Source organism: Trachurus trachurus (assembly GCF_905171665.1).
Source record: "Trachurus trachurus genome assembly, chromosome: 21".
Lineage (NCBI taxonomy): Eukaryota > Metazoa > Chordata > Actinopteri > Carangiformes > Carangidae > Trachurus > Trachurus trachurus.
Window position 1 is genome coordinate 34209692 of NC_139899.1, and position 15109 is coordinate 34224800.

The following is a 15109-nucleotide window of genomic DNA, read 5'->3' on the forward strand; positions in this document are numbered from 1 at the left end:
ACACACACACACTACACACACACACACACTACACACACACACACACACACACACACACACACACACACACACACTACACACACACACACACACACACACACACACACACACACACACACACACACACACACACACTGCAGTACGTGCACCTGCAGCTCCATGTAATCTGATTACCCGTCCACCCGGACCAGACTAATCTCTGTTTGGTTAAAAACGGAAATAAGAAATTTGTGTTTCTGTTTTTTTTAATTCACAGAGGAAAAATGATCAATCTGAAAACTAATTGGACAGTTTTTGTCTAGTTTTATTGTTTTGGGTTTCTGTAGTTAAAGGGGAATAGAAAAAATGTATACATATATACGTATATATATATATTTCAGATATTTACCTGACCTTCATTGTCAGCTGACGACCTTGACCTTTCTTCATTCTTCTGTTCAAAGAGGAAACATTTAAATTAGGGGTTTAAACACCAGAATTGGACCAGATTACCTACAGGATGTTTTTCATGTTTTATATTTAAACAATGGAAACAGAAAATAACGTTTTTATTTTTCCATTTTTCGTCACAGAAAATGAAAACAACAGGAATTGGCAAACACCAGCGTTGAACGGTTTGGTCCAATCTGGTTTTCTTTTCTCATATTTGAACAGAAACTAAATGTTTTTTTTCCATTTTTTGGCTTTAACTCAAACCAACTGGTACATGAACCGTGTGAAGTCCTGGTCCTGGTCGTCTGATCGATCAACAGTTGTTTTGGTTAAGAAACGGAAAGAAAAAAATTGTGTTTCTTTTTTTTTAGTTTTCCTGACTATTTTTCTAAATTCACCAAGGAAAAATGATAAATCTGAAAACTAATAGGAGAGTTTTTTTTTCTAGTTTTATTGTTTTGGATTTCTGTTTTTAAAGAGAAACAGAAAAATTTACATATTTCAGATATTTAGCTGACCTTCATTGTTCGCTGACGACCTTGACCTTTCTTCATTCTTCTGTTCAAAGAGGAAAACTGAAAATTAGCGGTTTGGACCAGATTACCTACAGGATGTTTTTCATTTTTTATATTTGATCAATGGAAACAGAAAATAACGTTTTTGTTTTTCCATTTTTCGTCACTGAAAATGAAACCAACAGGAATTGGCAAAGACCAGCGTTGAACGGTTTGTTCCAATCTAGTTTTTTTTTCTCATATTTGAACAGAAATTAAATGTTTTTTCAATTTTTTGGCTTTAAAGGGACAACGAGGAGTTTCTATTTGGTTATAAAACAGTCTGATATTAATGTGGATGAATCTCCGTTACCACTTGTTAATGGTCCATTTTAGATAAATCTATGGTTTTGTCTCTATGGTTATTTTGTTATTATTAGTGGTGGTGGAAATGCTGGGCGAGCCGACCAGCGTTTCTTTACTTTCGGTTTCGTGGCGAGTCATGAGAATAACGCCGCCGAATCTCCGTTTATGGTGGGAACTACGACGGTATGTGATCGTCTTCCAACCTCTGACTTTAATTCTTGATGAATGAAAACATGAGTCTGTCTTGCGCCGGTCAAAGAATTTCACGGTGCGGAGGCTCATAAATGTAGTGAGAAAACACTTCACTTTAACAAAACTCCTGGTTGTCCCTTTAACTCAAACCAACTGGTACATGAACCCTGTGAAGTCTTTGTGGCGTGGAGACGATCAGTGTCAGTAGGATTTCACCGCTGACAGACGAACACGAGGGTGTGATGATGACGAGGACCAGATCTATGCAGGACCTGGTCTCCGTGGACACCGTGAGTCCTGTCAGACTGAACTGAGGGATTCAGCTGCTCTGAGCTGCTGTCACTTTGTCTCTGTGATGTTTCCCATCGACAGCTCGGCTCGGCTCAGAGGAGGAGAACTGCTAATGAGCGACACGCATCAAGGCTGTGTGTGTGTGTGTGTGTGTGTGTTAAGCAGCTTTCCTAACTTTGCTTCTTAATTACCTAAGGACTTCTTCCTCCTCTTCCTCCTCTTCCTCTTCGTCGTGGGTTTTGCTCGATGATTCATCGTTGCTCTCGTGGATTTTCATTTCTCTGACTCTGCTGTCGTCTTAGTAACTCTTCACCTCCTCTCTCTCTCTCTCTCTCTCTCTCTCTCTCTCTCTCTTCTCTTCCTCAGGTGGAGTGACGTCGTCGCTGTGATTGGATGAGCCGGTCGGCCCCCCGCCCCCCCACCCCTCCATCAGCCAGAGGAGGAAGAGTCTGATGAGAGGAAGAGTCCAGAGAGAGGAGAGAAGAGAAGAGACCTGCTGCTATGGCCAGTGGTACGAAACATTATGATCCACTTTAAACTGAGCTAAAGCACATGACTGAAGATCCATCTATTGATAAAGCTCCATACAGTATAAAGATAGATGTTTGTGTTAAAGGGATAGTTCAACATTTTGGCAAAGTGGCCCATTGCCATAATCCCTATAGTCATAGCAGTAGGTTCGTTACCTTTAATTGTTGGTGCAAGCTGTTTTTAGAACGGCGGAGCAGAGCCGTGAGCTGCTCAGAGCTACGCTACGGAGGCTCATTATGGGATTTCTTGGTTTCCCTCATCAAACTCATCAAATACACAATCCAACAACTCCACAACGCTCTGGTGGACAAGTTGTGACCTGCACATTCACCACGCTATGAGATAATAACACAACGTTACCACACAGAGTTGTTTTAGAGGGAAATACAGAGACTGTTGATGAAAAACTGTCCCTGAAGGCAACGTGCATCAGAATTTACATGAATTTACCTCTAAAACAACTCTGTATCTATTGGTATCGTTTCATCAGTGGTCCGACCCGACCATACCTTCCAGAGGTCTAGAATTAGACGACTTAGAAACAGCTTATCTTCACACTGATGGGCTCATTTGTTGTTGTAGGTAACAGAGACACATCAGCAGAAACCAGAGACTTTTGCGTACCCAGTTAAAAGCTCCGTACAGGGGCTTTAAGTAATTTACATTGACATACCGTCACTTTGCTGCTGCAGATCCCAGACCAGGTTGAATAAAGGTCAAACTCATCGTCTCTGGTCTGAATGACCTCAGTGAGAGTGTATGAAGGGACTGTGACCTTGCAGCAGCAGCAGCAGCAGCAGCAGCTTTAACAGCAGCAGCAGCAGCAGCAGCAGCTACAGCAGCAGCAGCAGCAGCAGCAGCTACAGCAGCAGCAGCAGCAGCAGCAGCAGCAGCTTTAACAACAGCAGCAGCAGCAGCAGCAGCAGCTACAGCAGCAGCAGCAACAGCAGCTACAGCAGCAGCAGCAGCATTAACAGCAGCAGCAGCAGCAGCAGCAGCTTTAACAACAGCAGCAGCAGCAGCAGCAGCAGCAGCAGCTACAGCAGCAGCAGCAACAGCAGCTACAGCAGCAGCAGCAGCTACAGCAGCAGCAGCAGCAGCAGCAGCAGCAGCAGCAGCAGCAGCAGCAGCAGCAGCAGCAGCAGCAACAACAGCAGCAGCAGCAGCAGCAGCAGCAGCAGCAGCAGCAGCAGCAGCTTTAACAACAGCAGCAGCAGCTTTAACAACAGCAGCAGCAGCAGCAGCAGCAGCAGCAGTGTGAAGGTCGCAGCTGCAGCTCTGCTCGGTCTCATCACGTCTACAGTCGTCAGTGACGGTGATGATGTAAAAAGCATCAGTGATCTGAACATCCTCAACGATGATGGAGGAGGTTTAATTAGCTGAATGGACCCCTCCCCCCCCCTCAGGCTTTGACATCTGTCTCTGTTGCCCCCCCCCCCCCCCCTCGTCTCCGGAGCAGCAGCTGACGGCGTCGGCCTCAGTCTGGGCGCGGAGCAGAACCACCTGAGCGTCCCCGTCTCCGACCACGGAGCCTGGGCCACGGCCATGAGCAACCTGGGCATCGTGCCGGTGGGACTCGGCGGGCAGCAGCTGGTCTCAGGTACGACACCGCCATCGCCATGGTCACCGTTTCCTCCTCTCTGTCCCTCACTGCAAAAACTCAAAATCTTACCAAGAATATTTGTCTAATTTCTAGTCAAAACAAATCTCATTCTACTTAAAATAAGACTCATCACATAAAAAGCAGCTTGTTTTTAGACACTTTTTACTTCTTTCAAGCAGATTTTCACTTTAAATAAGTAGAAAAATCTGACAGTGGAGCAAGTTTTTCTTTCTTATTACAAGCACAAAAAACTTGCTTTCACTGGCAGATTTTTCTACTTATTTTAAGTGAAAATGATCTAAAAACAAGTAAATTTTTATGTGATGAGTCTTATTTAAAGTGGAAAGAGATAAGTTTTGACTAGAAATGAGACATTTTGACAAGAAATAAGACAAATATTCTTGGAAAGATGTAGTTTTTGCAGTGCTCAGAGACGCTGCCGGTCACACCGTTACAGATCCTGCACTGCAAAAAAATCTTTCCAAGAATATTTGTCTTATTTCTTGTCAAAACTAATTTGTATTTGTATTTTCTATTTATTTATTTGCACCATAATTAAAGACAATTACAAAAAAAACAGAAATGAAACAAGAGTAGTAAGTGCGGGAGAGGTTAAAAACCCCTATATGGGCTTATAAGAAGCTCCTCCCCAAGAAATATACACATTCAGAAGATAAATCAACAACAACAATAGGACAAAGCAACAACAAATAACAACAAAAAAGGAAGCAATACAAGTGCCATTTTATAGCAACACTCAAAGAAGTCAGAAATAAAAACATGGGTGTGTATAAATATAAAATAATTGTATTTGACTGAGTGAGTGTATGAGCATGTAAAGAGATAATGATCCAATGACAAATATAGTGGAAAAGAAACTATTAGGAACTTTGATTTAACAGGTTTAAGCTTTTAGTCTTAACTTAACAGTATTGAGGGATGAAGATAATTTAACTACATGAAGATTAGTTTTCAGATAATTTTCACTTGAAATAAGTAGAAAAATCTGCCAGTGAAAGCCAGTTTTTTGTGCTTGTAATAAGGAAGAAAAACTTGCTCCACTATCAGATTTTTCTACTTATTTCAAGTGAAAATCTGCTTGAAAGTAAAAAGTGTCTAAAAACAAGCTGCTTTTTAAATGTGATGAGTCTTATTTTAAGTAGAATGAGATTTGTTTTGACTAGAAATGACATTTTGTTTAGAAATAAGACAAATATATTTTGGTAAGATTTTGACTTTTTGCAGTGTGATCACTGGGCGTTTACAGCAGCGATGGGAAACAAACTCCACAAAGGGAATGAGCTGTGGCTGCAGGTTTTTGTTCCAACCAACCAAGAGCAACACAGTTTGACCAATCGGCTGTGTGAAGACTGAGATCAGCTGATTAAATGAGTCTGGTGCTGCTGCTGCTGCTTGGTTGGTAGGAACAAAAACCTGCAGCCAACCGGCCCTTTGTTTCAACTCATCATAATACAATAACAATATATAATCAGTCATCTGTTCCCTGTGTCCACTTTGCTCTGTCGTCTCGTTTTGCTGCTGTCGCTGCAGAAAACTCACAGAGGCTTCACAAAGATAATGTGTTTGTAATGGAAGCAGGTTTTCAGTGCTCAGGATATTCTGCTTTAATCCAGAATGCGGGGAGAAGTTTTCTATGAAGTGATGAAGTGGTGGAGAGTTTATTACACACAGTGGAGCATGTGAATCACCTGCTGCAATGAACCTAAGGTCTAATTTAAACAGGACTCTTGGTTTTCCTTTTTGTTGGCACTCGTCGAGTCTTCTGTCATCTAGTCTTTCCTGGCAACGTGTGTTTTTTTAATTTTTATTTTTACGCTTGTGGACCTGCCTGTCTATTTCTCAGTGCTGGGAATATGCACAGGCAGAAGTGGTTACATTTCCAAAATAAAATGACCAGAAGTGTAAATTATACAAAACAAATGATTATATATTATATATATAGTATATACTTTAACCTGCTTGTTTCTATTTCAGTATAGGGGGACTGTCAATGAAAATTAGGTTTTTAGCTAGAATTGAGTACATTTACATTTTATTTTAAAATGTTTATCAATGTAGGCTACATTCTCTCTCTGTGGCCTGGTACCAAATGGTTGGGAACCCCTGGCCTAGCTCATTCACTAGCAATATAGTAGGCAAATGAATTAGCATCTAAACTGTACAGCCTAATGTGCTAACTTTGCTTGAGGGAGCGTATGCTAGCACAGTTATTGATGCTCCACACAGGCCCCTCCTCTTTGACCATATTTGGATTACCTATAGGAGTCAGTGGGCGGAGTCTGTCAGGTAATTAACAAGCTAATTAGCAGAAACGATAGCCTAGAAATCTAGCTGCACCCTAGCAGCAGCAGCAAATCTATTTGCTCCGTAGGTGGGTCTAGAAACGAGCCATAGGAACTTTTTGAGTCTCAAACACCGTTTGTGTTCACCAATCACAGCGCTCTATCTGTTTAGAGAGTCGTTGGGCGGCTTAACGCCATGACGACATACATTTTAATTGGCTCGTCAGGCTAACGTCATCCTGCTCTTTGCTCTGATTGGTCGTAGCGCTACCCTATTGGTGCAGAGGCTGTTACAGGCTACAGAAACGATGTATTAGCCGTCGTTTGGCTCCATTATCTGGGCGTTAGGGGGCGGAGTCAGACCACACAGAGATGACATCCATCTTTGTTTACAGTGTGAGTAGCAGCCAGCGACACTTTGGTTTGTTGTGTATCTTCTTTTCCCCTCCAATGAGTCATGTGACCTGAGGTGACTGAACTGTCTGGATGTGTGTGAGGCTGCTGAATCACTGGTGTCTCAGTGTGTGTGTGTGTGTGTGTGTGTGTGTGTGTGTGTGTGTGTGTGTGTGGCTGCACTGTGACACTTTACTGCAGCTGGAAAACGGTTCAACAGAACCTCCAACATCTGGATCTGATGAATCCTCTGTTCTGGTCTCGGTATAGGATCCTCCTGTGAGTGGATGCTGGTCTCGGTCCGACATCGGCTCCACTTGTTCTTCCAACAATAACGACAGTAAGCCGAGCGGCGCCGCTTCCTCTCACCTCGGACTCTGTTTGTCAAATTGTTTTTCTGAGTCGTGGGGATTTGTCTGAGCTTCCCGGTTCTGCGTCTCTCTGCTACATACAGACACGGTGTGTGTGTGTGGGGGGGGGGGGTTCGTCATTGTATCAGCGCTGCATTGTGGGGGTTTATTATTAAATGAGCACGGCAGAGATTTGTTGAGGATTTTTTTGTGTGTTAAGCCCAGAATAATTGAATGCATGGATTTAGCAGAGAGGAGACGGATGGACGGACGGAGAGACGCCTCCTCCTCTGGACCTCAGAGGAAATATTAACAGGATGACATGTTTTTATAACAGCGGTGATGTGATGCTGAGGAGACTCCACCTCTGTTGTAAAACACATGTGGGAACGTTTAGATGATAAAACACTGGGACAGTTAAATGAGAAGTTCAAGGTCCAGTTCAACCAAACACCACACAAACACATGAAACTCTGTAGGTTTCAGTGGTCTCTGAGAGTCTCTGAAGGTCACTGCGTTCTTGAAAGGACTCTGAAGGTTTTTGAAAGTTCTTGTGGTCTCTGAAGGACTCTCAGGGTCTTTGAAGGTCCCTGAATGTTTTTGAAAGCTGCGGTGGTCTCTGTGGTCTCAGAAAGACTATGAAGGTCTCTGAAGGTCTCTGTGTTCTCTGAAAGCTTCTGAAGGTCTCTGATGGTCTTTGAAGGTCCCTGAAGGTTTTTGAAAGTTGCAGTGGTCTCTGTGTCCTCAGAAGGTCTATGAAGGTCTATGAATGACCCTAAAGGTCTCTTCAGAAAGTGTCCAAGTGTCTCTGGGACCTGGACCTCTGTAGCAGACCATGCAGATGTGGATCAGACTTGTTCCAGCTCATCCCACAGATCCAGGATGAGACTGAGGTCTGGAGGATCTAGACTTTAGGACAACGTGGTCCTGAACCAAGTGAGCTGAGCAGCAGGTGAAGACCTCCCCTGGTGAAGGGAGACTAGAACCTGAAGTCCTCAGACCAGGAGACTCCAGATCTCCATGGTCCAGGTCTGATGGTCCAGACTGGTTGTTGAAGCTGCCACATCTGCCTGGTTCCTGGTTCCTGGTCTGGATCCAGGTTCAGGTTCATGATTACCTCTTTTCCACCGAGCTGGTTCTGGTGCTGGTTCAGAGCCAGTGCCTGCTTAGCACCAGTTCTTGGTTCTTAAAATTGGTTCCAGACCAACACCAACTTCTTGCTGGTCCAGAACTAAGAACCGGTTCTTCCAGGGGCTGGCGACAGGGTTACCTTAGCAACAAGACCAGCGCTAAGATATACAGACACGTTATCGCTACGTATTACGTTTGTTTATCAATGTAAACACAGTTGAAGCTAACTAGCTGAGCTACAGGCGGTGGCTAACAGCAGCTAACGCTCATATCAAAACATATCGCCGTCAAAACGTAGTTGCCGGTCGCGGCGATTACAGCGAAGACGGCTGCTTTTTCCTTCTTATTTTTTCAGCCGGGTTTAGAATGAGTGTTATCGTTAATTAAAAGCCTAGTCTGTGCTTCCATGTCGGGGTCCAGTGTTCAGCATCCGCAGGTCGGACCGGGTTTTCCGAGCAGCTCCTGAATGGGGAGTGAGGCTCTGACTTGGCTCCTAACCAGTGGAAACGCAAAGTGGTTCTTTGGAGGCACCAGAGTTGAACCAGTTAAGCACCGAACTAGCACTGGAACCAGTTTGGTGGAAAAGAGGTATATGATGATCAGTTTGAACCCTGTGTGAACACCAGACTGATGACTTGTCTCCACATCCAGATGTTTCCAGATAAACTTTGTCCTGGTTCAGATGAAAACAGTGAAATGATAACTCTCTCTCTGTCTCCTCTGTCTTGGCTCTGTCTCTCGCTCGTCTGTTTTCTTTCTCCTCCATGTTTCTTCTCCTTCTTCTCCTCTCTGCGTCCTGGCGGCGGAGGCTCCGTTCTGGTCCAGGTGGTTCTGGTTCTGGCTCAGACCGGACCAGGTGTTGATGCATGTGCAGCTCAGAGTTCAGTGATTTACCTGCTGGTTTATCGCACACGACGCTTTAATGAGTTTTCCTCAAACCCGGAGGATTCTGGGAGATTATCTCTGAGTGTTTTCCTGGTTTTATCTGCGGTGGAGAGAGCCAGGCCTCCTTCGCTCTGCTGGTTTATGTCTGTTATCACGTCACCGTGACGACGCACAGGAAACACATTTGTTTCATGTAGAACAATATGAATCTACAGGGAGGAGTTCAGTCGGGGAGCTCAGTGGAGGTCCATCCATCTGATCCAACAGATCCCAAGATGCATTGCAGCAGAAATGAAGTCACTGCTCGTTGTCCTTTACTTTACTTTATTTGTTTATTTAGTCGGGACAGTGCATATTAATGAACAGTGAGTACTAGAATACCCACAGTAAATACACCAGATTTAGCACATGTGCTAAATTACATCCGTAGCCCCCAAAACAATACAACAATTAACATAAAAAGTCCATAAAGACAGAGGACCAGTAGATAACAGAAAAGGTACATAGTTACAGGGTTGGGCAGGATTCTTTAAATTGTAATATATATATATATATATATTGTCAGTGCTGTTTCACTCAGATCAACAGTAAAGGGGTGTTCACACCAAACACGATGAACGCGATTTTGTCGTGCGACAAATGAGAATCTATTGTGCTGTCGCTTGAGTTTTGACGCGTGACCATTTTGTGTAAACTAACGTCATTGCGCCTTCGCGAGCCACTAAACAACAACATTGCTTCTTCTCTCATCAACCATCGTTGAGATCACAACTATAGCTGTGCTGTACCTGCTCTGGAAGTCTGAGACACGTCTGAGGGCCAAACACCGTTGTCTTCTGTGGGTGCATGGTATCCTGCAGAGGCCCACAGAGCTCGGCGAGTCCCGCCGTCTCATACAGGAGCTCCATCTGGACGATGGCTGGTTCCAGCGGTACCTCTGTTGCTCAGTTTGAGGACTAGCTAGCTAGGGTTTGCACCAGGATCTACAGGCCGGACACCAACTACAGGCGCTCCATTTCAGCTGCGGAGCGCCTGTCCATCTGTCTCCGGTGAGTAGCAGTGTAGATGAGAATGAGAATCTCAACGTTGATAAGCTGTCGCGACACAGCGTCACGCCACGTCGCCGCAAAAGTTCAACATTTTCAACTCGCACGTTGACGCGATTTTCGTGGCATTGTGTGTTGCGTCACCCGGCGTGAATTTGCACCTAATCGCGTTTTTGCATTGACTTTACTTGTAATCTCGACGCGCAACATTGTGACATTGCGTTTGGTGTGACCACCCCTTAACGGTTCAACTGCTGCAACCAACAGACTTAGAAAGTTGCATGTTTCATGGTTGCAAGGTGACAGAAGCTTTGATCACTTTGCAACAACGCTACGGTAACGGCGGGAAAAAGCTCGGTGTCGCACAACGTAAAAACCAGAACATCGGACCGACTGTTCCAGCTGCAGCAGCAGAAACAACATCTGTCTGTTGCAGCAGCGTCGTCCTCTCTCTGATTCCAGTCACCTCAGTCCTGCTGGCTGTGGCTCTGTGGGCAGAGGTGTGTGTGTGTGTGTGTGTGTGTGTGTGTGTGTGTGTGTGTGTGTGTGTGTGTGTGTGTGTGTGTGTGTGTGTGTGTGTGTGTGTGTGTGTGTGTGTGTGTGTGTGTGTGTGTGTGTGTGTGTGTGTGTGTTTTGTGCTGACGTGTGGGTTCTCTTGTTGTTGCAGTGCTGGCCCCGCCCCCTAGCTCCGACCTGCCCGCTCTATTTTCCCGCCGACAGCTGAAACATTGCTGCTGTCGCCTCCGTCCTCTCTCTGTTTATCTTCCTCCTTCTCTCTCACTTCCTCTTTGTCCCGGAGAACAGACATTTTCTCCTCCTCCCCCTCCCCTACTCCCCCGCCTCCCTCCATGTTTCCCATTAGCCGACTGAGATGATATTTTCTCCCCCTCTCACAGATCCAGTCTCCATTTTGTCTTCTCTTATCTGCAGATAGTGAAGCTTCATTTCTCTCCTCTGTGTTTTTTGGCTGCTTCTCTCTCTCTGCTTTTTTCTGCCGTGTGATTTATCAGAGCCAGTTTCTCCTCCTTCCTCCTCTCCTCTCCTCTCCCCCTCTCACTGTACTAAGCAACGATGGACGTCGTCTCTCTGTGATGTTTCTGAAGCTCAGAATGAGCTGCTTTACTGTCGTCATATAGGCAGAGTCTGACTCCGCCCCCTGACTCCCAGATAATTAACCTAAGACTTAGCTAATTAGCTGGTGGCTAACGAGGTCAATGACTCAACATGAAGTCGTTTTACAGCATCAACACACAGAGATCGTGTTACATTTTTCGTGCAAATAATTTGTGCGACATCATTTTTTTTAGCAGTGAGGATCTTTGCTCTCACCTCCTTCTCTCTCTTTTCCTATCTATTCTCTTTTTTCTATCTATCTATCTATCTATCTATCTATCTATCTATCTATCTATCTATCTATCTATCTATCTATCTATCTATCTATCTATCTATCTATCTATCTATCTATCTATGTTCACTAAATGAAATAAAGGACAGATCAGACAGTGAGCTGCTGTTTTGACTACATGAAGGATAATTAACGAGTAGTTGTGTTAAACTGATTTAAGACACAACGTGGAGGAGAAGAACCACCCGACGCAAAGAGAAACTTTGGTTTTTAATTGTCGCATCTTGTTGCATTCATTGTTTTGGTTCTAATCTAGCCTAATCTAGATTAGATGCCTGGGAGGCACTGCTGTGTAAAAAGCTGTTCCAGTTTCTCCCACGATTGGCAAACGTAGAGACAGTGGGGTGCGTTATTTTTTGGTTTTCCAAAATGGAAAGATTGGAGGGAGATCAGGTCTCCGAGGTGACGCCAGGCGGCAGCGCGTCAAGGCTGCAGGTCGCTGTAGTAATATCTTAGATATTCTCTAAATACCTTTGCTTAACAGTCACATTTAGTTTAAATGACCTGTAGGAACCCCTTGTTTTCGCCGCCGCCTTATCCAGAGTGGACACGCACATCACACCAGCGAGGGCAGGTGCAGAGTACAACAAATAGGAAAAATAGAAAAAACAAGGGTACTCGCAACTCTGCAGGACTCAGCGTATTCATAGTAGAAAATGACGACACATGTCATTTTTTACTATGAATACTGCACTTTGAGATGTCATTATACCCATCCTATATGACCACCTTATGTCTGATTACATTGTTTGGGTTGAGAACTTTGTTCTATTTATATTATTGTTGTTAATATTGAAACTCTTCTAATTCTATTACATGACGGCCCCTTTTTTAGCCTGAGCCCTGGTAAAATATTTGTATAGTGTTTTGATTGTGTGACACAATGTATATTGATCTATATGCACTGAAATTGTTAAAGCAGAAGTAAGTGATATATTTGTGTTAATATAAGTCTTAAATAGTTATATCTTCCGACAGCAATCACTTCTATAGAGTGTTTGGTCTGAAACACGGGTCTGTCAGTCACTCTGCTCTGAGCCCAGGAGAAAACTTTTCTCGTATCCTACAAGTTTTATCCAATGAGGACTGTTATGGTGCGTTCAAGGCAACCCGTAACTCGTGTTTTTCCGACCTGTGAAGTCATACCAGCTCGATCTGGTACGAGTTCACGGGTCAGAAGTTACGAGTGGCCGTTATAGTGACTTTCACAGGTAAAACAGGTCGGAAAAACATGAGTGGGTTGCCTGAAACGCTACAAAGTCGTAAGTTGTGACTTGAAGCTGTAATTTACGGTTTCAAAAGCCTGCCTGGAACGCAGCATTAGTCAAAACGACCGGATCGCTTACTTCTGCTCTAAGGTCATGGGATTGAGGCTGCTGTGCTGTTTTTTGCTATTTCTGTTAATTCTGTCACCTGTGAGTTGACAGCTGCATGCTGCTCTCCTGATCAGGTCATGTGACTAGTAGTATTTAAGATGGCTTCTGTTATCTATCCTACTGTCTGACGAAGAGCTACACCTTCACTGCTCCAAACGTACGTCACTACAATAACATGATGTAGTATGTCCGTCCGCACAACTTAGCTTTCTGCTCAAAGGCTAATGAGCTAAGCAGTTATCAGTTTGATGTTCACATGATCTAGCCAACCACCTGTCAGTCAAAGAGGCCCCGCCCCCCAGGCCTCTGACTGAGTGATGATGGTGTGTTGACAGAGCTGTGTGTGTGTGTGTGTGTGTGTGTGTGTGTGTGTGTGTGTGTGTGTGTGTGTGTGTGTGTGTGTGTGTGTGTGTGTGTGTGTGTGTGTGTGTGTGTGTGTCCTCAGACTCTCTGTGTATCCAGAGGTTCGACCCCGCCCTCCGCCTCCTCGCGCCCATCAACCCCATGATGGCGGGAATCAGCCTGGTCCCGCCCCCTCCCGTCCCACCGGACATGCCCGTCGTCAAGGAGATCATCCACTGCAAGAGCTGCACGCTGTTCCCCCAGAACCCCAGTGAGACACACACACAAAAACACACACAAAAACATAACTATAACTATTTTTTTTTTTATGTATTTAATCTAATAAACTTCATTTGTTCTGAGGTAATGGCACATGACAGAACAACATCAAGGAAAAGAACAAATACATAAATGTATAACCTCAGGGGTGTGACAGATACAGAACAGAAATAAGATGAAAATGGTGCAAAACATAGAGAAAAAAAACTGTATATTAAAATGATTATAGCTTTTGTGTTGGAAGAGGTAGATATTGCACATTTGTGAATATAAAACTTGGTGAGCAATATGATAAGATTGTTATCTAACTCTCTCTTATAGTTTGTGAAACCAAATGTTACATAATTCAAGCAGTGAATTACAAAGTCATTTCATTTTCATTTTGATTTATTCCATTCATGGTTTACATACTTACATACACACGGTTGCACATATTTACATAATATACACATAGTCACCATAAATGAAAAGGAGGAGGATGAAGAAAAACGTACCGTACCTGCCCCTTTCTATAGTTATCATTACATTGGCTAATTACTATCAACACCAATATTATACACTATGTCAAAATAATTAAAGATGATGAAACATATAATGATAAACAAGCAAAATAGTAATGGACACCGCTCGTCTATCTATCTTTTCTTCTTTTTAGGGATGCACCGAATATTCGGTAACCAAATATATTCGGCCGAATATTGCAATAAAAGCAACAAATGAAATTCAAATGAGGTCGCCTGAAATGTCTAGCAGCCTAATTGATGAATTAAAAAAAAAATCTGACCAAGAAAGGTTAGGAACCACTGTTTGAAAAGACACTGGTTTTTTTTGGAATGTACTTGCATCTTTCAGCACTCACAATGGGCCGATATAAATGAAAAACTTTATTTAACTTGTTGTGCTTTTTTGATGAGCAACGGCAACTGGAATATTCAAAAACTGTCAGAATAGTCAATAAACATTAACTTTCTTTGAAAATGAAGTCTAAAATATATTTTATTTAAAAACTTTAAAACCACTTTCGGTATTCGGTATTATTCGGTTATTCTGCCAAGCGTTTTGATTTTATTCGGTATTCGGCTTCGGCCAAAAAAATGCCATTCGGTGCAGCCCTACTTCTTTTCCCTTCTTTTTCTTTTTCTCCTTCTTCTTTTTTGTAGCCGCTTATTTTTTCTTTTTTAAACATTTTCTTAAACTGAGACATACTTGTACAACTTTGGTCCAGTATAAAACGACAGATGAGTGTAATCACAGATCCAGAATATCACCATCACGATGATGATGATGATGATGATGATGATGATGTCATCCCTGTGCGTCAGACCTGCCCCCCCCCTCCACCAGGGAGCGCCCCCCCGGCTGTAAGACGGTGTTCGTGGGGGGGCTGCCGGAGAACGCCACCGAGGAGACCGTCAGGGAAGTGTTCGAGCAGTGTGGCGAGGTGACGGCCGTCCGCAAGAGCAAGAAGAACTTCTGCCACATCCGCTTCAGCGAGGAGTTCATGGTGGACAAGGCCATCTACCTGTCAGGTGAGGCCTGCAACACCCACCCGAGCTATCTGAGAAGATTAGAAAACCTTCAAAAGAAGATTATTCCAGCTGTGTCGTGGTCCGAGTACAATGCCCCCACAAGACCTCTATTTCATAACTGCAAAAACTCTTTGTCTATTTGTCTCATTTCTAGTCAAAAC

General features: G+C 43.7%; 1 protein-coding gene across 1 annotated transcript in view; it reads left to right on the forward strand.

Moving 5' to 3' along the window:
* Positions 1-2242: 2242 nt before the first annotated feature.
* enox1 (ecto-NOX disulfide-thiol exchanger 1) overlaps positions 2243-15109 on the forward strand; it is a gene marked incomplete at its 3' end in the record, with an annotated part of 41829 nt that continues 28962 nt past the window's right edge. Inside the window, exons 1-4 of the mRNA XM_083996399.1 lie at positions 2243-2286; positions 3766-3906; positions 13244-13411; positions 14742-14948. Of these exons, the coding sequence (XP_083852525.1) occupies positions 2277-2286; positions 3766-3906; positions 13244-13411; positions 14742-14948 (526 nt within the window). The 5' untranslated portion in view covers positions 2243-2276. The remainder of the gene's footprint in view (positions 2287-3765; positions 3907-13243; positions 13412-14741; positions 14949-15109) is intronic.